Genomic DNA, 25,015 nt, shown 5'->3' with positions numbered 1-25,015 from the left:
AAAAGATGTCTACCTGTCAACATATTTGCATTGAATTATTTGTTTGAAATCTAGTTTATATTATTTTTGGATTATTCTAATGCTGTACAGTTAGTCCAACAATGCAGTCACGGCAGATGAGGAAATTGCAGTATGTCCGACATGCGGGACACGCCGCAGACAAATGGCTGCATCAAAGGAAGGTTGATCTTGGAGTGATTTTTGAGAGTTGGAAATCTCTTCGAGACAAAAGGGCAGACACAGATCCTGGTTTGGCATTTCATTTGATGGAAATTCATGATCAGTATTGCTTTTGTCGGTAAGTCATCATCTGTATTCCTTTAGCAACAAGTCGTCCTCCCCAACATGTTCATGATGTTGGTAAAAATATGGATATAATTATATTTATTGCATTGAATAAATTGAATAATTTAGAAAGTGTTATGAACAGGGAGCAGGTCAACTCGAGTTTGTAGGGGGCAAGTTGACCAGCATTCTACTCACCCAATCCATTGCCAAATTAACCATTTGTTATTTTTTATACATTGTGGCTACAACATTTTTAGTTCATCAAGATTAACATGACACTGACATACAATCAACGTTAATCTTGATGAACTACAACATTTTGTGTTTGACTAATAAAATATTCCTTAAATTAACCACTTTTTAATAGTTTTCAAGGAAATATTCCATATATCAGAAAATTGGATAAACCGAAATTTGTACAAGTGTGAGCCCTGGTAAGAACTAAGAATTGGATTTTGTTGACGAAAACTGATATATAGTAGTGACTATGATATACAGACTAATCTAGAACTAAAAGAGAAAGAGAAGTTAGATAAAACAAATCTAGGCAAGGTGAACATTTATAATGAGTACATATTGTAATGTTTCATTATGTTCGGCATTAATTCAGGGGAGGAGGGACATAGCCCATTTGTAACATGCTCACTTGCTGTGCAGTTGGTTTGTGATCGATCCCTGTTGGTGGACCCATTGGGCTATTTCTCGTCCCAGGCAGTGCCATCCTGTCTGTGGGATGGTGCGTATAAAAGATCCCTTGCTGCATTGGGAAAAATGTAGCAGGTTTCCTCTGTTGACTACGAGTCATATTTACCAAATGTATAACATCCAATAGCCGATGATTAATTAATCAATGTTCTCCAGTGGTGTCATTAAACAAAAGAAACAAACTTTTTAACATCAATTTGGAAAGATTCTCACTTATAAATTTGCTGTGTGCTTGTGACTTTTTTTTTCTTCAGTGGATTATGGATATTTATTATCCATTATCACATTGATAGAGCTAAACTTATAATTTTTTTATTATAATATAATCGATCATTGGAACATTGCTACCATTTAAGCTTGACCCAGAAGAATTCACTAGTCATTCCTATTACATAGTATTTTAAAATGTGAAATATATAACTGAAATCATGTAAAATACATAACTGAATTCATGTGTATCACATGTATGCCTGTGTATTTGCAGATTTGAAGAATCTGAATCCACAGTTCGAGATGGTGATCTGGTTGGTTCATATGATGTGTCTGAGTATTCCAAGCATTCACAAGAAACAGATGAAGTTATAGACAGGTTAAAACATATACACAATAATCATACATGTATGTTGGTAATTAAAGTTCAATTGAGCATTTTTTGTAAAACTAGGTTGCACAGTTTGCATATAGTATTTTCATTTTAAAATGATATATACCGGTATTGTGCAGACCTGTACTAACATAGAATTGAAAAAATATGAGAAGTGAAAAAAGGGAAGTTTAATAAAAATAGGCGAAGTGAACATTCATTGGTACATTTCGTAACATTTATTCAAGTTAAATATTAATACTTAATAATTAGTATTTTCTGACATTACTGAAATTAATGTGTCTGAGAATTAACAACGCTTGTCTGGTCATTGCAAATTGCGCGACATGCGTCAATGTACAGTCTGATGCCAAAGCAAAAACACGTACCGACAAGGTGCCAAATCAGAGTCTTGATGTCTGTTGTGTGATTTTGTTTTTGAAATCAGATTAGGTACAAAATATTATGAGGCTTCGACTTCTCACTACTGCTCATAACTTGGCGACTTGAGCTGAATTTCTGTGAATAAAACATTCATTTCACTGGCTAGATTGGGGCTTGTAGTGATGGAAAGAAATAAGGGAACACTTGGTATTTGAGACCAAATTGAATTCACTACTAGAGTGTTATCTCTATGTAAAATACACAGATATAATCTGTGATTGAATGTCAGTACTGTGCGTTGAATGTCAGTACAGTGGGATTGGATGTCGGTACTGTGGGATTGAATGTCGGTACTGTGGGATTGAATGTCGGTACTGTGGGATTGATTGCCACTAACTTACAACACGGTTTACTTCATGATACCGTGGATGAAGGTTTTGGTTGCAGCCAGTGTCTTTATTTCTTTCCATCACTATATAATTATAAGGAGAATTAGTAAACGTGCATTGTTTTGCTCCCCACTCCTTCGATTAAAATTTTAGTTGTTTTAATGGGCTTAAAATGGCATATATATGTACTATTCTTTCATCAGGAACACAAAACTATAGGAGGTTGACTTGGAAATAATGTTACTTTGAACATTGCAAATTAGCTCGCTGAAAATAAAATGCTTTATTTGCTAAGGGTTTTAAGTTCTTAATTGTGGGGTTACAAATTTATGCACTGCATTATTAAGGAAAATAATGTCACTGCATATAAGCATCATTATTTTTAGGTAGAATTTTGTTTTGAATTAAAACTTTATTTTCATATTCTTCTTCTTGTTGTTACAGATTTTCAAACAGCAGCACCCCTGATACACCTGGCTTTTCCCAGAAACAGGAAACCAGTGATGTCAGTAATAGTGTTGATCCAGGCAACCGGTCGTCTGACCAGCAGCATGAGTCTAAAGTAGAGACACTGAGCAGACCACGTGACACGTTTGATGACTCGTCATCTCCACCAGTCAACGAGGCATACGTCAATGAACCAACACTACCGCCACGGGAGCATTCTGTACTTCCAGATAAACTCACCAGTCCCCAAACATCAGGCTATTCTCCCATCATATCAGTATCCATTGGGAGTCCTCATGCACCTACACAGCCTGCTTATGTATTCCAATCTGAAAATATGCCTGAACAATCGGATAGTGCATTGGCTACTTTATACAGACCAGCTGACAGTGATTTGCGTGTCAAAGCTGAACCAATTGCTATTGATTCTGAACCGGATGAGTCTGATGATGTCCCTAGAGTAAGTCATATTCCAGGAATGACAACCAGTGCGGGAGAAACGCCAGGACATAATTTACAAAGACAACAGCTTACAACTGACAGGTATGACCCAGTTTGTGAAGATAGAGGATAATAAATGAGGTTCCAGTTATTATTAAGTTTTCTTACACAACCTTTGATGAGAACATCATTCGTTATTTATTGTATCACATGGCAAATTGATTTAAAGATGTACAACTGCAGGCATCGAAATAAGTCGAGAACGGTCGTTCAGGTTACCGGGAGGTTACCACATGTAAGAAAAGTCGAGAACGGTGTTTCGTTCTCGACAAAAATTTCAGCGTTAACGTTAGTTTAGTTTCTGAACGTAAACCAGACAGTGTATTCCGGTCTTCTGCGTTTCATATTCTCGTAAAGGAATTGCATCGATGTCCGCAAGCAATTATAGTTTAAGCAGCGTCCACTAGATGAATTTACTTCCGCGTTTAGTTTTCTCGTACGAAATTGCACCGATGTTTGTGCGCACTTGTGCAATTGCAAGCAGTTTCGGCAATCCACGATTAAGCTTCTGTCGCGGGTCAGGCCACTGGCTATCTAGAGACCGGACCCGCGACAGACATGCTCAAAACATCAGTTGTATATGAGCAAGTTAATACATATCAGTTTCTGTTTCCGCGTTTAAGCAGCGCCCACTAGATAAATTTACTTCCGGATTTCATTTCTCGTACCGACGTTCGCGCATACCGATACAATTTCAGAATTATTATTATCTTTCATTGTTGTATGATAAAAATACGAGAAAATAGAAAACAGAACATTTTTATTTTCATCAATTTATTTATTCATTTGTTCAGTTATTAAATATGAGTCACATACTTGTAAAGAATTATATGTAATACATTAAGAACAGTGATAAGATAAAGAATGAATCATAAATACATGTATACTACAATAATCATCTGGCACACATACAAGGGCGTTAAAAGTAGTAGTAATAGGAATTCAGTTCTAACTTTCATATAGTTGTGCTAACCTATGGGTTACCAGGCTATATTTTGTGGTAACCTGTAAATGGGTTATCAGACACAATGCTTATTTCGATGCCTGCAACTGGCTACTCCTAGGTCGCCACAGCTGTACCTTTCAATGAAATAAGCACAATCAAAATGATTGTTCTGTGACCTACAATGCATAATTAGTTAACTGCAATAACAAGCACTATAACTAAGTTTTAGTTGAAAAAGATGTTTCAATTTGTTTTCAACCTGCTTTTGGGGATATGTAAGAAATAGAATATTTACTACATTCATGTCCGATATATACCATTTATCTTGCAACTTGTTAAAAATTAAAACATATTAAATCTGATAAATAAAACTAATACATGGTCCGGACTGTATCTATGTACAATGCAAATTTGAATGGACATTTGGCAAAATAGTGGTTGATTCCATTAATCTCTAATGTGCATATTCTATAGGAGGACAGCCACTCATGAGGAGATCCTTTACTGGAGATTTCTATCCTTTTTTTTTTTAAAACAAATTTATGTGTTCATTTTTGCTTATTAGATATCATTTGTAATAACATGTTGTAAGATAAATGGTATCTATTTCTATTGGCCACTCGTATAGTAATCTCTATTAATAATACAAATGCTGGATACCGTAATTATGCCAGATGTTAAAGGCAAAAATATAAATAATAAACTTGTAAATTATTTATGTGGGTAATAAATTTGATAATAATTGGTACTGAGTTTAATATTCTATTTATTACTTGGCTATTTTTGTTTGTTATTTTCTTTTATATTCAGTATATAATTCCAGGTACACAAAAGTATTTATTGAAAAACACCGTGGTATAATGATATAGTGTACTGTCGCATATTGAAATAGTGTAATGTGTTTGTAAATATATAGACTTCATGTATATTGAGCTTTACATTAAAAGTATAAAACCACTTGATGAGTGAAAACCACTGACCCTAGTTGTTAGGCAGTGTAAAATACTTCTGGCTATTGCATAACTCTGTATGACTGTTTTACTGAGTTTTAAACCCATACCAACTCAAAAAATATATTTTTTACTAAAACTTTCTATGTAAATAAGAAAGTTTCTTAATAAATTATCTTCAAATTATATAGATTAATTTAATTATTTTAATACAGGTGAAGACATAATGCTAGGACAGCCTTAGATGCATTTTTTATCAAAGTAATTGACAATGCAATACACATGACTAAAGGTGGAATAGTGTTTGCTTTACAGTGCCTTTTCCATCAGATGTGTTCATACCTGTACTGCAAAATAACATTTAACCTATATCCAATTTGATGATAATTTGTAAACAAACTTTTATTTACCCTAAATTTTTTTTTTTTTTTTTACTGGAGTTGGTGTGGATTTAAAATTTAATAATATGTAAACACTTTTTATATGAATTTTAACTTCAAATTCACTATAACAGTTACAGGTCAGTTCATTGGTTCCATTTTGAAGCAAACAGACTAAACGTTATGTTTAATTCTTAGTTATGATAATTTATACAAAATAACAAAGGTACATACCTCACAAACTATGGTCAACTGCTTTAAAATACTATTAATTTTGAACGTTAACCCATAATTATACATCTATAGACTACATTTTATGTGTATTTTTCTGTTTTGTAATGAGTACTAGAGTAGTTTATGTATGTGGTAGACAACACCCAGCCAGGAATATATACAAATAGGAAATAAGTGGTATCAGAAATTTATTCATTTGGTTGTCCAAGAAAAATACAAACACAAGTACAGTTTTAATAAACTCGATCTCACCTCACCATATCATATAACATCATTAACTAATGCAAAATACAAACACAAGTAGTTTTAATAAACTCGATCTCACCTCACCATATCATATAACATCATTAACTAATGCAAAATACAAACACAAGTAGTTTTAATGAACTCGATCTCACCTCACCATATTATATAACATCATTAACTAATGCAAAATACAAACACACATACAGTTTTATAAATTCGATCTCACCTCACCATATTATGTAACATCATTAACTAATGCAAAATACAAACACACGTACAGTTTTAATACATTTGATCTCACCTCGCCATGTTATATAACATCATTAACTAATGCAAAATACAAAAACAAGTACAGTTTTAATAAACATGTGTTTGCTGGCTACATTCATACAACATGCAAGTGTCTTGTGTTTTTGATACTTTGTAACAGTGAAATAACATGGATGGTGTATTCTGGTTTGGTTATATAAGATAACTGAAACTCAGATTGTAGATTGAACATGTGTGCAATGTTTGACAGCTACAGTACGGTAGTTTGTTTAGTTTAATGAAAAGTGGACAGTTGTTTTGAAGAGCTATGTCTGCCTAGTAATAGTTAGAGGACGAGTAACGATACTTTATCGGCGTATAAAGGTAGTGTCGCACGAGACAAAGGCGAGGCGTTAGCCGAGCGTTTTCTCGTGCGACACTACCTTTATACGCCGATAAAGTATTGTTACTGGTCCTCTAACTGTCTTAGAGCAGAGCCAAAGTCGTTATGACTGCACGTGCAGCAATACCGCTTATAAAGTGAATGTCTGAAGTACTTTATCGGGATATAAATGTACTTCACGTGACCAAATATGAAGCTCCCATTGGACTAGAAATTCAGCTGTGCTCTAACTATATACAGAGTACATCCCCACAAGTCAGGGGAAGGCTACATGTACTGCATGTGGCATTTCGGGTTACGGTTTTCAAGCGACAAAACTTGCAAGGTAAGGAATATTTTACTTTTGTAAATGTACATGTTTTTAAAAAGAAATACATTTTAAGTTATGATGAAGAAATAACCAAGCTTTATATGATAAACCTTTAAATATTTTATGATTAAGCATGTAAAAGGTTTATCATATAAAGCTTGGTTATTTCTTCATCATAACGTAAAATGAATACATGTGTACTTCACTGTCACTAAGCTGGGTTATTTCTTCATCATAACGTAAAATGAATACATGTGTACTTCACTGTCACTAAGCTGGGTTATTTCTTCATCATAACGTAAAATGAATACATGTGTACTTCACTGTCACTAAGCTGGGTTATTTCTTCATCATAACGTAAACTGAATACATGTGTACTTCACTGTCACTAAGCAGGGCTAGCTCTGATACATGTGTACTTCACTGTCACTAAGCTGGGTTATTTCTTCATCATAACGTAAAATGAATACATGTGTACTTCACTGTCACTAAGCTGGGTTATTTCTTCATCATAACGTAAAATGAATACATGTGTACTTCACTGTCACTAAGCAGGGCTAGCTCTGATACATGTGTACTTCACTGTCACTAAGCTGGGTTATTTCTTCATCATAATGTAAAATGAATACATGTGTACTTCACTGTCACTAAGCTGGGTTATTTCTTCATCATAACGTAAACTGAATACATGTGTACTTCACTGTCACTAAGCAGGGCTAGCTCTGATACATGTGTACTTCACTGTCACTAAGCTGGGTTATTTCTTCATCATAACGTAAACTGAATACATGTGTACTTCACTGTCACTAAGCAGGGCTAGCTCTGATACATGCGTACTTCACTGTCACTAAGCAGGGCTAGCTCTGATACATGCGTACTTCACTGTCACTAAGCAGGGCTAGCTCTGATACATGCGTACTTCACTGTCACTAAGCAGGGCTAGCTCTGATACATGCGTACTTCACTGTCACTAAGCAGGGCTAGCTCTGATACATGCGTACTTCACTGTCACTAAGCTGGGCTAGCTCTGATACATGCGTACTTCACTGTCACTAAGCTGGGCTAGCTCTGATACATGCGTACTTCACTGTCACTAAGCAGGGCTAGCTCTGATACATGCGCACTTCACTGTCACTAAGCAGGGCTAGCTCTGATACATGCGTACTTCTCTGTCACTAAGCAGGGCTAGCTCCGATACATGTGTACTTCACTGTCACTAAGCAGGGCTAGCTCTGATACATGCGTACTTCACTGTCACTAAGCAGGGCTAGCTCTGATACATGCGCACTTCACTGTCACTAAGCAGGGCTAGCTCTGATACATGCGCACTTCACTGTCACTAAGCTGGGCTAGCTCTGATACATGCGTACTTCACTGTCACTAAGCAGGGCTAGCTCTGATACATGCGTACTTCACTGTCACTAAGCAGGGCTAGCTCTGATACATGCGTACTTCACTGTCACTAAGCAGGGCTAGCTCTGATACATGCGTACTTCACTGTCACTAAGCAGGGCTAGCTCTGATACATGCGTACTTCACTGTCACTAAGCAGGGCTAGCTCTGATACATGCGTACTTCACTGTCACTAAGCAGGGCTAGCTCTGATACATGCGTACTTCACTGTCACTAAGCTGGGCTAGCTCTGATACATGTGTACTTCACTGTCACTAAGCAGGGCTAGCTCTGATACATGCGTACTTCACTGTCACTAAGCAGGGCTAGCTCTGATACATGCGTACTTCACTGTCACTAAGCAGGGCTAGCTCTGATACATGCGTACTTCACTGTCACTAAGCAGGGCTAGCTCTGATACATGCGTACTTCACTGTCACTAAGCTGGGCTAGCTCTGATACATGCGTACTTCACTGTCACTAAGCTGGGCTAGCTCTGATACATGCGTACTTCACTGTCACTAAGCAGGGCTAGCTCTGATACATGCGTACTTCACTGTCACTAAGCAGGGCTAGCTCTGATACATGCGTACTTCACTGTCACTAAGCAGGGCTAGCTCTGATACATGCGTACTTCACTGTCACTAAGCAGGGCTAGCTCTGATACATGCGTACTTCACTGTCACTAAGCAGGGCTAGCTCTGATACATTCGTACTTCACTGTCACTAAGCTGGGCTAGCTCTGATACATTCGTACTTCACTGTCACTAAGCTGGGCTAGCTCTGATACATGTGTACTTCACTGTCACTAAGCTGGGCTAGCTCTGATACATGTGTACTTCACTGTCACTAAGCTGGGCTAGCTCTGATACATGCGTACTTCACTGTCACTAAGCAGGGCTAGCTCTGATACATGCGTACTTCACTGTCACTAAGCAGGGCTAGCTCTGATACATGCGTACTTCACTGTCACTAAGCAGGGCTAGCTCTGATACATGCGTACTTCACTGTCACTAAGCAGGGCTAGCTCTGATACATGCGTACTTCACTGTCACTAAGCAGGGCTAGCTCTGATACATGCGTACTTCACTGTCACTAAGCAGGGCTAGCTCTGATACATGCGTACTTCACTGTCACTAAGCAGGGCTAGCTCTGATACATGCGTACTTCACTGTCACTAAGCTGGGCTAGCTCTGATACATGCGTACTTCACTGTCACTAAGCTGGGCTAGCTCTGATACATGTGTACTTCACTGTCACTAAGCTGGGCTAGCTCTGATACATGCGTACTTCACTGTCACTAAGCAGGGCTAGCTCTGATACATGCGTACTTCACTGTCACTAAGCAGGGCTAGCTCTGATACATGTGTACTTCACTGTCACTAAGCAGGGCTAGCTCTGATACATGCGTACTTCACTGTCACTAAGCAGGGCTAGCTCTGATACATGCGTACTTCACTGTCACTAAGCAGGGCTAGCTCTGGCACTCACCACATTTGCCAGTTGTGAATTTTGAAAGCATTTGGCAAAACAATTTAATGTAATAATTGACTTTTTTCTTCAAAATAACTGTCTATTTCTGCAGTTTTTGAAGTTTAATAGACAATTTGGCGAACTGTTTTGCTTACCCAGAGCTAGCGCTGCTAAGGTATATTTACAAGTGTGTATATACATGTATATTTGAAAATTTCTGTATTTTAGAAAATATAAATTTGTTACAGGCAGTGACTTGCAAGTGCATGTATGTTGCTTTAAAACCGTGTCGTAATAATTTAAATTGGTTGATCTATGCTACAACATCTGTCTTTGTGTTAAGTGTGAGATATCTGAAGGTACCGGTGCATTATGTAGTATTTATAGTCCAGCCACTGTAATTCAGGGTTTCTGCCTGAGGGTAAAATGGGTATGGCACCATACCCAGAAATGTTTGCTTTGTTTTTGTTTAAGTTAACCTTTTGACAAAATTAATTACTCTTATCGTTACTGTATGATTTTCTTAACCCTAACACTAAACTTAACCCATTTTCTTTCTGGGCTAGGCTTGCATACCCTCTGTTGACTGTGGTTGCATTCAAATCCATAGCGCCATACCCAGACATTTCTTTGTGGCACAAACTCTGTGTATGTACATGTATTCCCAAGTGCTGAAATGACTTGATGAGTCTGGTGTTATTCAGGGTTTTTAATTAAATGGGAAATCTCAACTTAGAGATGAATATTTCATATCACACAGTGTTTATTTATTGACAATAAGTTTTAAAGAAGAAATCATTATATTTGCATATCAAAATTTGAACCCAGCTACATGTATATTTAGTGGCTATTAAATGTCAGGCAAATACTTAATTGTGTCATTTGATCTAGAATAAGATGTAGAAAATAAAACCATCTGGTGCTACCTCCTACTCCTGATGGTTTGCAGACAGTAAAAGATGGTTTATGTCAGTGTTCATAGGACAGCACATTATGGGTCACAGAACACTGGTTGGAATGGGAAAATTCATGTGGCCCAATCAGTTCACCATGGGGATTGAAAATTATATTTGTCTGTATGAAGATCCAAAGAGTAATTTACCACAGAGCTGTGGCCAGTAATACAGTAATTCAAGCCCTAATTCATGTTTCTGTCGCAAAAGTTCAGTAACATGTCTGTTTACCTGTATCTACTGTTTTCTTTTTAGCAACCATCTTGGACCAAGCAAGAAATATTCTTGTCTTTTGACAACATTGGCTTCCTTCGACAAGGACAATAGTGCATCAACAGACAAGAAAGAGACCAAGAAGCGTGTGTACATCTGTCATTTGTGTGGCAATGAGTACCGACATGAAAACTCTCTGCGGAGACATCTATCTCAGCACCAAGACTCCAACAAGAGCTTTCAGTGTGTGCACTGCGGCAAGGAGTTCCGTGAAAAACGCTACCTGAAGGAGCACGTCAAGGCCAAACACACGGACACTCCTTCGCTGCTGTGTCACGACTGTGGGCTGCACTTCAAGTCCCACAACACCCTGTCCAATCACCAGCGTTTCAAACACAAACACAGGGCCGTCGTGTGCACTACTTGTGGGTATGCCTGCAGAGACCAGTACTCCTTGTCGAGACACATGAAGAAACACGACCAACACAAATCAGCTTGTCCCAAGTGCTCACAGACGTTCAAGAATATGGCGTCACATGTGCTCAAATGTCCGGGGGGAAGAGTCAGGAAGTTCTCCTGCGACCAGTGTATGGTTTTCTTCAGAGAAAAAAGATATCTGGCGAAACATTTGAAACTCAAACACTTCCGTACTGATGATTTTTTGTGCAACTGTGGGAAGGTGTTCTCTTATGCATATTCATTAAATCGTCACAAGAAAAATTGTATACATGCAATATTTGTGTAGGTTAATTAAGACATTTCATATATTAATTTGTTATTTGTAGACCAAACTGTCTAAAAGTCTGTATACATGTGTGTTTTAAGCTGCTATGATTCATTATTGCATGCTGTCTGTTAGCCCAGGGTTCAAAACTCACCAAAAAATATGGTGGCCCAAGAAATAATAATACATGTTGGCAAATTATGGTAAGCGATCCACGAGCAAGATGTTAATGTGGAATACAAATATTAATAGTGACTCATGTGTTACAGCTCTAAAAAAGATAATATTATTTGGGCGACTAACGCCATTATTTTTTTAATATTTAAGTTGCCCAAACAGGATATTGCTTGCATTTAGTGACCTGGCCACAGTCCGTTTCGAGCCCTGTTAACCAATGTACTTCTTGAAGAAATGTGACAGAACTCCACAGAAAGCAAAATAAATCGACAAAATCCTTCCACTTTGGCTAACAAAATCTTTAAAAATTGAAGAAAAACAGTGGTAACTTATCTTCACATGGCTCATGTGAATTCTCACTGTAACATGAACTTTTATAAAAACAGTAATGCTTTGTTTATTTGTTTTTTGTTGAAAGTACATTTAGGTGGCTGTTACCCAGGAAAACTATGCTCCACAAAACCAATTTAATTGATCTAATGAAATGAATAATATTTTATGGTAAAAAGTAGCTACCTACAAGTGAATAGGATAATTTATAGGGTTTATTACACACCCATTTAATCTTACTATAGTCGGGGTTTAATCCAGGCATTCTTTGGTACCGAACATAGGCCCCTTCCCAAAAGCAAGTGGCACTGAAAATTCCCAATTTGATGTGAATATTTGTGTAGTTATGTCTGCTCTAATAAATTAATTTAACAGTGTTAACAAACATACCAATAATGATTAAATTATGCTAGTTTTCCCAATCACATCAGACCTGAGATCCTGGTGAAAAATCCTGAATAAATCCCTGATAATAATAAAGACCATTCCAACAGTGCAATACAAAAATTTATTGAATATATGTGTAATACAAAATCTCGCATACATAGCCCATGCCCCTAGTGATGCCCATATTTTTTTTCAGTTTTAGCCATACAATATCCTAAAACCATCGTAGGCTATAACGTATCAGTCTCTGATTTTACAATATCATAGCACTAAAATAGCTTCAAAAATCTGTAGCTAGGATACTCTGTGTTCTGTCAATTCCACAAAATTCAACCAACTTTCCAAAGAATGTAAGTGATGTTATTTAATTAAACTTTTGTTAATCATAATATATGAAAGTGGTATGTAATAAATACAAAACCACATACCATTTGTTTTTGTATGTTATTTATTGCACTTGTTTATAATGCATAAGATTTATACATGTACAGTGGAACCTCGTTAGTCCGGACTCCATTACTCCGGAAACCTCACCTTACGGACGGTTTTATCACAAAACGAAACGACTACCCAGTAAAGTTATTCGTTAATCCGGATATTCAGCTTCCGGAACCGGATGGTCATAATTCTGAACCAAATGTAAAAAGTAAAGGCAAATTGCTTCGTTTGACCGGTCGCCGCTGATTGAACATAAAAGTAATCCGCCAATTAACGCTTAAGGAATCGACAGAGATAAAATGGCTGCACAGGATTTCACACCGCAGTTTATTTAACCATTCACCTGTGTCTGTTTAGTGTTAGTCAGATAGAGCACAAGTGTTCACAAGTGTTTGATGTTTTTTTAAATATAATTTCTTTGATCTGTGACCAGACTGGCTGTTTTATTTTATGAAAAAAAAGAAGAGTATTTTATTTTTAAAAGTGGGTAACTCTTGATCATACCCTATGGTACCCCATGACCTCGTTTTGTAACTACCCTCCTAACTTACCTGTATGATTTATTACTGAATACTGTTCATAATTGTTTTGGTGTCCAACTCAAGAGTATTGCCAGTCACCCAAAATAAAGACAAAGGAAACATCTTTATATGTTATTGCTATCAAAACACAGGCTCGCGACTCGCAAGTGGAACAATGCTCATTCAGTTTCACACCGGTTTTGAGAGAGTTATATTTCTGTGCTAGGGGCGGAGGGATGTATCATGTCAGCGCTAGTATTATATCAGTAGATATAGCAGAAATGAATTATAATTTCGCCATTTTATATGTTTAAAATATAATCTGTAAACGTAAAAACTTTAAACTAATAATGATTGTATACAAGTGAGAAACAATATGCATTCCTCAACAACGTACCCACTTCGTGGAAATGAACTCAACCACGTGGCCTAGATTTACAACATTAACCGGTACGACTAATAAAATTAAAAACTTGTTGTCGCTAGTAATCAAACATTTAGTATCAATAATGTAACATGTCTTAAATAGTATTTCATTTTATTTAATCGCATTTTCTAAGTTTAAGACAAGCACCTGGCAGTACACTACTGAATAGTAGACACAAAACTGGTTGAAGAAATGTCTGGTTCAAAAAATCAAATGTGTCGTTTTTAGTTTGTTTGTGAATCAAGGGAGATTACTCATCACGTACATTTCAGTAATCCGGAAATTCGTTAATCCGGACGTTTTTTTTAATAACCATACTGTCCGGACTAACGAGGTTCCACTGTACCTCAACTGCTACACACGGTCTCAAGGTATCATATTCTTGCACGCTATAAACCCATACAATAAATAACATGTGAAACAACTGGCATGTACAAATATAGTTTTCTATATTTATAATTACATTAAAATTTAATTATGTATATTCAACATGTTCAAAAGCTTTTATTTTGGCCTATGTTTGTCGAGTCAGTAAGGTAGCAGCAAAGTATGATGTTTATTCTGTGGCCAGAGAGTGTTGTCCATCAACTAATCTCTTGTGGATCTCCCTCATTTGTGGACATTTCACCCAGTTATTTGGCTAGCTGTGTTTTTACATTTCCTGAAAATGGATGGATGATGGGATCATATTGATTTATGTAATTGTACATATATAATGAAATATGGCTTCTAGTAGTTCTATATTCTTAATTTGTATTAAATTAAAAGTTTGTATTTTGTGTTTGTCTTTATAATACATGTACGTCTTGTGCCTGCTTTCCATTGTTTTCCCATTAAGGAAGGAACTGTTTTATTTAACGGTTATATGGCATTGGTGTTTTCCCATTAAGGAAGGAAATGTTTTATTTAACGGTTATATGGCATTGGTGTTTTCCCATTAAGGAAGGAACTGTTTTATTTAACGGTTATATGGCATTGGTGTTTTCCCATTAAGGAAGGAACTGTTTTATTTAACGGTTATATGGCATTGGTGTTTTCCCATTAAGGAAGGAAATGTTTTATTTAACGGTTATATGGCATTGGTGTTTTCCCATTAAAGACATAAATTTGTTAAATTTATGAATTCAATAAAATATTTTTAGTTTTGTTTTTATTCCTTTAGTACTTTACATACTACTATATGTAGTGATACTAATATGTGTATCTACATTTTCAACATCTACTTAATCTTCTTTTTGACATCTTTTCTACAGTTTTATGATATTATTCATTTCTTGGTGGAGCCCTTGGATTTAGTATTTGTCCAAATCTTGTTTTACTTTGAATTTCTTCTCTGGTGTCAGTCATGATGATTTGTGGATGGACCACTGTCAAACACACCTTGTTAACAAACACACCGTGTTAACAAACACACCTTGTTAACAAACACACCTTGTTAACAAACACACCGTGTTAACAAACACACCTTGTTAACAAACACACCGTGTTAACAAACACACCGTGTTAACAAACACACCTTGTTAACAAACACACCTTGTTAACAAACACACCTTGTTAACAAACACACCGTGTTAACAAACACACCTTGTTAACAAACACACCTTGTTAACAAACACACCTTGTTAACAAACACACCTTGTTAACAAACACACCTTGTTAACAAACACACCTTGTTAACAAACACACCGTGTTAACAAACACACCGTGTTAACAAACACACCGTGTTAACAAACACACCTTGTTAACAAACACACCTTGTTAACAAACACACCTTGTTAACAAACACACCGTGTTAATAAACACACCGTGTTAATAAACACACCGTGTTAACAAACACACCTTGTTAACAAACACACCGTGTTAATAAACACACCTTGTTAACAAACACACCTTGTTAACAAACACACCTTGTTAACAAACACACCTTGTTAACAAACACACCGTGTTAATAAACACACCGTGTTAATAAACACACCTTGTTAACAAACACACCTTGTTAACAAACACACCTTGTTAACAAACACACCATGTTACCAAACACACACCATGTTAACAAACACACCGTGTTAACAAACACACTGTGTTAACAAACACACCTTGTTACCAAACACACCGTGTTACCAAACACACCGTGTTACCAAACACACCGTATTACCAAACACACCTTGTTACCAAACACACCGTGTTACCAAACACACCTTGTTAAACACTTGCTACTCAGCTCATTCATACATGTAGAACTCCGGGTCGGTTTCCTAAAAGAAAGGAAAACTATTTTGGAAATAACAAAAATGTTTTACGTGTATTTTTTTGGTGCAATTTTTTAAAACATTGGTCAAGATATAAAAAAATGGTTTTTAATGTAACAACAATTCTCACCTAACCTACATGTATAGTGAAGAATATTGTCTACTTATGGACTTCAAAATTATTCTTTCTCCATTTTTATATCTTACACATATACAAAATGGATCTCGAGCAAATAGAGAAACATAATTAACAAAAGAATAATCAAATAATGATTTAGTGAAGGAAATATAATTTCAAAATCCATGATCAGATGATATTCCTCAGCTGAGTACTACCGGTTAATTTACATCTTGACCCAATTGTTTGCATATGCATATACAAACTGAACTTTTTTGTTATTTCCAAAACACTTTTCCGTTTCTTTTTACCTCAAGCCAAAATGAAATACATGTACTAGTAATTGACCCAAAACACACACATTTAGTGAAGGCCTGCTTTCGTAGGGAGTAAATTTAAATAAGAGTATCATTGACCATAGTCTAAAGTTCATATAATGTTGGCTTTTATCTAAAGCGTAAAACAGTGCTTATTTATTACATAACTTACACGACCATACAGCAATATTGGCTGTAATAGGTACAGTTGTTTGTCGTTAGGTACAGTTGTTTGTCGTTAGGTACAGTTGTTTGTCGTTAGGTACAGAAGTGGGATGTAGGCAAGTGGTAGAGCCTCACCAGAGTTGCAGGATCCACAGTCCTTGGTGGACTGATATATTCCCTCTATCCCAGCTAGTGCTCCATGACTAGCATGCCAAACACTATGGTGTGCACTCTTCTGCACATATGAAAGATTCCTTTCTGTTTTTATAGTATGTAAAGATATACATTGTATAACAATGTTTCTGTCAGAAAGAAATTTTTGGGTATGGCGCTATGGAACTGAATGCAACCAAAGTCAATGGGGCATGGGGAGCTTCCTCCAGAAAGAAAATGGGTTACGATTAGGGTTAGGGTTAAGAAAATCATACAGTAATGATAAAGAGTAATTCATTTTATCAAAAGGTTAACTTAAAAAGAAATATCTGCCAAAACATTTGGGTATGGCGCCATACCCATTTTACCCTCTGGAGGAAACTCTGATAATATATATATACTAATGTGTCATTAAACATTCCTTTCCTTTCTTTTTGTTAGATACACATGTGCAGTGTTTTGAATCAAAAGTCTAGAGCTGCAATATAAAACAAAATAATAACAGTAAACATTCTTACCAGGTGTATGGATACACAGATACATGTTCATCAGGTATGAAAGCAAGGTAATCATCAGCTTTGAAAAACAAGGGAATATATCATGTATGGAACTGAAAGCTGCAGGAATCAACATTCTAAAAGGAAATTGGATAAACTGATTATCAAATAAACTGATTATCAAATTGGTTTTGAAACCTCCCAAATAGGATATTCATGTATTAGTTCCATGTAATTTATTTTAAAAAAATCATAGGTTAATCTTCAGTACCATATTCAGATGATGCAGTACATGTAATTGTTGATGGTAACAGTGTCTATTTTTTATTTTCTACAACAGAAAATTGTGCACGGCCTCTCCGAGTGCTATGAGTGAAGGTTTCAAACACTTGATAATGGAGGAGATTATTAACAGTGGCGGGGATGTGTACTCTGGGCTGGTCCCGCAGGGAACATTTGGCCGTGTGGGCAGCCACATGAATGAGTCACCTCGAGTCATTGAGGATCTGTGGTACAAATTTGTGTATTCAAGAAGCTTGTCTGCCAGCAGCCAGATGAGGGCCCGGTCGAGGATGAAGAAGAAAATCTCTAAGCCTGAGCTCGAGTTCATCGCTGGGCTGAGGACGGGCAATCCTAACATAACGGAAATGGAAATAAAGCGGAGACTGAAGCAGGATTTGAATGTCGAGGTATCTCAACCGACAATCAATCGTGCCATTCGACAGGAACTCATGTTCGTCAAGTGGAATCATAAACGTTGGCAGATGCACAAGTAACAGCAGTTGAGCAATGTAGGATGTTTCAGAGTCACAGAATACTGGAACGTGCAGTACATACTGCAGTACATACATAAATATAGTTTGGCCATTTGGAATTTTTCCATTTTGTGCATAAGTCTGACACAGTAAAGGCGACTCCCAGTGCACATCGCTGTGTAAAATCTCCAAAAGTAGATGTGTTGCAGATACCATGGACATGTGCAAAAATCTCCAAAAGTAGATGTGTTGCAGATACCATGGACCTGTGCAAAAATCTCCAAAAGTAGATGTGTTGCAGATACCATGGACCTGTGCAAAAATCTCCAAAAGTAGATGTGTTGCAGATACCCTGGACCTGTCCAAAAATCTCCAAAAGTAGATGTGTTGCAGATACCGTGGAGTGGTGTAAAATCTCCAAAAGTAGATGTGTTGCAAATACTATGGAGCTGTGCAGAAATCTCCAAAAGTAGAAGCATGGCAGATACCATGAAGCTGTGTAAAATCTCCAAAAGTAGATTTGTTGCAGATACCATAGTCAAAACCTTTGATTTTGGTACACACATTATATATGCAAACAATTATTTATGTGTTTGTTGTGTTCACGTGATAAACTGGTTACCAAACACAAAATGAGTCGTCAAAACTAAACTTACAAGAAAGCTCAAATAGGAATAACATGTTTTACTCATTATTTTGTATTCAAAGTATACATGCAGTAAAATAAATTTAAGCTATATAACTCATGGTTCATAATTTTATTATAACATTAACCATTAAGTGAAATGATTTCACTATATGTTTGTAACTTGTACACGATCACAGCTTTAAACCTATTATAAATGCATTGTGTTTATCCATCTACTCCATACACTGTTTTGAATTCTCAGTATGAACAGAATCATGAACAGATTTGAATGATTGCTGTAGGGATTGAATTTATGCATTTGTCTCCCACAGCAATTTAAACACAAACTTGGCGTGGGTGAAGCAGCCACCGACACCAATTTAAAGCCTGTCCACAGCAATATTTTTAAAAAGACTTTTGCAGTAAATAAGCTCGACTGAAAGGTTATTTTGCTGTATGTAGATCTATAACAGGTCATCTCTTAAATGGATGTGTAAGAAAGAGATTTATTGTCAGTAATGTGGGATTGAATGTAATGTTATTTAGTAACACGTACAGGCTAACTTCTTGACATTATTGTTGAGTGTTACTATTTTTGTGATTCTTGTTTGTTTTCCAGCAGTTTATACATTAATTTGCCTTTCTACTGGTGGTGGCTGATACATAACCTTCAGCTATCATTTACATTGTCATAAAATGCTTTTTTTAGCATTGTAATTTAAGTATATTTAACAGTATCATTCAGAGCTATCCAGCCTTTTTTGGAACATTGTTACTTTTAAGTGAAGCATTTGAGTATTTGTTGATGTATTTTCATTCACCTATGTTTTGTGTTGATATTTATTAACATTTAGTCTTCTCTCTTTACAAGAAACATTTTTTAACATTTGTATGAAAATGTATTATATGTAATGATATACATGTATTAAACAGTACATGCAAACAGAAAGCGTTAACCAAATAAATTCTCGATTTATTACAAATTAATATGCTAGCCAGGGAGCATTTTGTTCAGTATCTCGTCCCGATTTACTACACAAGTTTCAGAAATCGCTACACAATTTAAGACATTAATCAATTTTCAGTTGACTAGAAATATGACAAATGAAGATTTTGAAAACTATATATTCCCTGCTAGCTTTACATGTTGACACGAAGATCATGTAACTGTGATAACCGAAGAGCAGATCGAAACAATGATTTTGTGGTTGTTGACATCTCAGCATATTTTAAAAATTGTTTGGTGTTTGACATAAATGTGTGGTTTCTGTGACACTGGCTATCCCTACCTAATGGCAGAAAGTTATCTTTTATATACACTTTCCAACAGACAGGAGAGCATATACCCCTGCCTTTTACATCATCTGTTAGAGCTGGGCAGTATACGGTATATACCTTTCGGTACCAGTATCATGACAATACTGATTTACCGTACCAAGCAAATTTAAAAATACAAAAATTTCGATATTGACATTTTTTTCATGCCATTTAGGTAAAGCACTAACAATATATGTAATGAACACAAAATGGGTTGGGTATAAATCGGACGAGAGCCTTGTGTCTGGAATTTAATTTTATTTAGATGAAATTAGTGGGTGAGCCTTAACTCAGACATGCATTTAAAGCCGAGTATACCGAAAATACTGTTTGATATCAGTATTGATATTGAGTCAATACTGAATACTGTACCGATATCGAGGTAAAAAACGCCCAAAATATCGATATCGGTACCGAACTTCAAATTTCAATACTGCCCAGCTCTAATATCTGTTGTGAGGCTCTAACTAAATATAATGCCGTCACCAAGAAAGATATAGCTTTAATCACTGCACCTAGGGTGAGTGTTCTGCAGGTTTACACAATCAGGGTTCGCACAGGTACTTAAAGTGCTTGAAAGTACTTGAATTTTGTTAATGTATTTTCAAGGCCTTGAAAACCTTGAAAAATCTTTGAAAAGTCCTTGAATTTTATTTTCCCCTCCTGAAAAAATAGAAAACATGCCTTTCCTAGCTTCAGTAAAAAAAATTGAATCGCTTCCGTAGGTTTATTTACGCGTCAATCCAAAACTTCTTTGTCATTCCCGCCAAATATGTGCTTCGGCTGTCCATGGAAATTAAATATTCACAAATAGTGCTCTCTGATTGGGTCAAAGTATTTGCACATGCGGACATGCATCATTGGAAGACGCCATTGTTTGATTGTTAAATGGACCGTGAAATCTTTAACATGCCAGGCAAGTGTAAATTAAACGATACCTGGTTGCAAACTGAGGATTACAAGGACTGGCTTTTGTGTGTGCCCGATGATGGACACAAAGCGTGATGCAGACTATGCTCTAAAGCATTCAGTGTAGCAAGCATGGGCGAGGCAGCGTTACGAAGTCTGTCTGTAGTTTGAATAAATGATCAGGTGTGTACTTTGTTTTGTTTCTCAGGCAAGTTTAACATATTTAATGATGTGCGTTAGTATTTTGCAACTTGATACATTTTGTGACTGGGGTTTACTGGTGAGCTATAATAGGCAAACAGCCATAGCGCTCTTGGGGGAAATGACGTCACAGATTAGTTCAGCGATGCCTGCGCTCAAGATGCAGACAAGCCGAGCTCGATATGTATACGGTGATGTCCGGTAAACCGGCACACCTAAGCATTAAAATATCGTTTTTAGAATTAAAACTGGAGGGCAAAGCTGTAAAATTGGTTTGTATGAAATAAGTAGTGCATCATTTGTAATACACTATTAGTATCTGTGACATCTGTTATAAATATCTTAAATATCGTCAATAAATGTACTTACCCCCTGTATTCAAAAGGACTTCTGTGTTAAATTAAGGCTTGAAGCGGTGTATAATTATATGTGCATTGACAGTCTACTTTTTATTACTAGGTAAATTTATTTAAAACATGTTTTTGTGTTCGTAAAAAATTAATTTAAGTACTTTAAAAAGTCCTTGAAAGTCCTTGAATTTTATTTTCTCAAGCCTGTATGAACCCTGCACAATCCTCCTAGACAGAGTGACAAGACTATCAACTAAAGCATGAGTACAGCAAACTTGTGTGGCAGACTTACACATAATGTCGAAAAAAAATTAAATATTTGAAATAGATGGATATGTTCAGAGACTTACATGGTAACGTTGCTCATGCGGAAAGTTTGATCGTACCCTGTAGGGATTCATGTCGGATAAGCACATGCATCGCATGCTCATGTCATCATATAGGCAAAGAAAAGAAAAACAATGGTTGTAAAATTTTATATTCATTCATTCGTTTCCTTACGAGGTAAAACAAAATAGAGCTGGAATTACAATCTTCACCTGCAGAGGTGGAAAAGTTAATAAAATTGGTGCGTGAGCTGTAATACTTTATATGCAGTGGCTATAATGATTAATGCTTGCTCAAATAACAATATTGATCCATTTACAACTTGAACACGTTTGGAGCCATGTTTAGAACTTGGCACAAAATGAATATAAAAATACTTAGCTTACTGTATACCATGCATGCCGCATAAGCTTGCTGTAATCATGCACATGGAATCCCAGCTTTATTCAGTATTAATTGCATGCTCATACCAAACGAATGTCTCACTAGAAAGTGACAGAGGTAGAAAGGAAGGAAGGTTTTATTTAATGACGCACACACCCAACACATTTTAATTATGATTATATGACGTCAAACATACACATGTATGGTTACGGACCACACGGTTAATGAGAAAGGATACCCAGTACCTCTATGCAATGGGTTACTCTCTCTGATTAGCAGTAAAGGATTTTTTATATATGCTGTTTATCATCCATTAAAGGCTTTTGTAGGAGATATCGCTGGCACTATAATTGGCAATATCTCCTGCGATATTCTCCTAGGAGATATCGCTTCTTCTGTTACATCACTGTGTATGTTTTAGCTCTAAATCTATCATTAGTGATGCCACTGTCGTTCTGCTAGTTAACGAGTCGACTGCCGTCGAATATAGTGACATTCAACCCACATTACTGACATTGTTTACAATTGTCGCAAATGAAAAGAAAGATAATGGATGATTAAAAGAATAGCCCCTTGTGTCTTGTGATATTATAATTTATCAGCACTCGTTGATAAAAGTATAAAACTTCATGGTAAGCCTCGGATTTTATACTTTTATCAACTCGTGCTGATAAATTATATCACAAGACACTCAGGGAGTATCCTCTATATCCCACAGACAGGATAGTACATACCATGGGCCTTTGTTACACCAGTTGGAGTGCTGGCTTGAACAATAAATACCCCAATGGGCCAACTGACGGAGATCGATCCCAGACTGACCATGCATCAAGCGAGTGCTTTACCACTGGGCTACATCCTGTCCAAGAAGGTGACAGAGTGACCTCAATAGAAACTCATTCAACTTTCATTGCATCCTCAAACCAAACAATATTGTTTAACAAATGCTATTCAGAACAGCTGTTGATCAATGCAGAGCTATTCAACTACATGTAATTCAGTGAAGTTCAAAATTGTGAACAGCTTCCTAGAATGAAAAACTTAACAAAAACAAAAAATAATAATAGAAATAAAAATAAACAATAAAAAAAACTGCAGTATATTTAACAATATTTTATTTTGTTTTTCAGACCAGAGCAGCCGTGGTTTTGCCATCTATGTCCGAAATCGTACCACAACAAGAAATCACTGACGAGACATGTGAAACATCACGAGGGCGCCAAGTTGGAGTGTCACGTCTGCTTTAAGAAGTTCTTTGCTCGCTGGGAGCTGCAGCAGCACATTGAATCCCACACCGACTGCTTCCTCTGTACCGTGTGTGGCAAGAGCTTCAACTGGGCCAAGTCTCTGAAACGACACTTCAGACAATCTCACGCCGGCACAAAAGACTTCCACTGTAATCACTGCAAGGCCAGTTTCAAAGACCACAATGGACTCTGTGGACATAAGTTGAATCACTGTGTGAAGTCTTTTCTGTGTAGCAGGTGTGGAGCGGAGTTTCGATTCCGGAAGAGCCTGCAGTTCCACGAGATGAACGTCTGTGTGAAGAGACTGAAGGCCCGAGAAGGGTTCACGTTCAAGTGTGGGTCCTGTGGCAAGGCGTTCAAGACGAGAAGACTGCTCGATCAGCACGAGTTGCTTCACAAACCTCCAGCATTCAAGTGTCACGGCTGTGGGAAACTGTTCACCTACCGCACCTCTCTCAGATACCACATGAGATCGTGTCAAGCCTGCATGTTAATTTTATTTGTGTGACTCATAACATTACTCAAATTAATCTGTACCTGCATGTGTGTGACACCACATGAGATCATGTTAAGCGTGTATGTTAATTTTATTTCTGTGATACTTTACTTCACTGAAATGACTCTGTGATACCACATGAGACTGTGTGATGCCTGTATGTTAATTTTATTTGTTTGACATGAACATCAATTTGTAATTGCATTAATGAGATATCATATGGCATCATGTTAAGCCTGTATGTTAAGTTTATTTGTTTGAAGCAATACTTCAATAAAAATTAAATTGAATCTGTACCTTTGTGATACCACACAAGACTGTTTCAAGTTTGTATGTTAAGTTTATTCGTTCGACACAATACTTAATTAAAATTAATCTATGCAGTAACCAAGGTAATTTTAAATGGTCATTTGATGTCAAATCAACCAAAGATAAAATGTTGACATGTAAGAATTACTTAAATTTTAAGTAGCTTCTTTGAAACAAATCTGGGCTTGTTTGACGTGGTAGAGCACCAAAAATCACATCCTGAATCTATTTTCAGATGCCTCCTATTGGAAACGTTTACAAGATAGAGTTATGAAAATCGGCAGACATTTTGATATAGACTACCTTTACCAAACTGAGAAATGCTAGTGAGATGGAAAATGGAAAATAGGTACACCAAAACCATGAAACTGAGAAATGGACATAGTTATTTTGTAAGAGTTATTTAAAGCAGCTCATAATTCTGTGTTTTGTTATAGTAGACAATAACCTGGTACAAATTTGTAGAACAAGGTACTGAAAGCAATAGCAGACCAAATGTATCTACATTATGTTTCATTTATTAAAAAAAAAATAATTAAAAAA

General features: G+C 36.4%; 1 protein-coding gene across 3 annotated transcripts; it reads left to right on the top strand.

Moving 5' to 3' along the window:
- Window positions 1–4: 4 nt before the first annotated feature.
- On the top strand, window positions 5–24,475 carry LOC121367411 (zinc finger protein 250-like). 3 transcript variants are annotated; one of them, XR_005957378.1, is made up of 5 exons: window positions 5–298; window positions 1,478–1,582; window positions 2,794–3,339; window positions 11,089–13,820; window positions 14,323–14,824. XR_005957378.1 is itself a non-coding variant. In XM_041491566.1 (4 exons), exons 1-4 carry the CDS (start codon window positions 102–104, stop codon window positions 24,173–24,175), a joined length of 1,473 nt encoding a protein of 490 aa, XP_041347500.1. In that variant the 5' UTR covers window positions 5–101; the 3' UTR covers window positions 24,176–24,475. The 3 variants fall into 3 exon arrangements, 2 of the variants coding, with proteins under 2 accessions (XP_041347500.1, XP_041347501.1); XM_041491566.1 differs by lacking the exons at window positions 11,089–13,820; window positions 14,323–14,824 and adding an exon at window positions 23,551–24,475; XM_041491567.1 differs by lacking the exons at window positions 11,089–13,820; window positions 14,323–14,824 and adding an exon at window positions 17,890–19,877.
- Window positions 24,476–25,015: the final 540 nt, after the last annotated feature.

The sequence above is a fragment of the Gigantopelta aegis genome, chromosome 3 (genome assembly GCF_016097555.1).
Source record: "Gigantopelta aegis isolate Gae_Host chromosome 3, Gae_host_genome, whole genome shotgun sequence".
Taxonomy (NCBI): domain Eukaryota; kingdom Metazoa; phylum Mollusca; class Gastropoda; order Neomphalida; family Peltospiridae; genus Gigantopelta; species Gigantopelta aegis.
The sequence above is the reverse complement of the archived record's forward strand: the minus strand, read 5'-3'. Positions and strand labels throughout refer to the sequence as shown.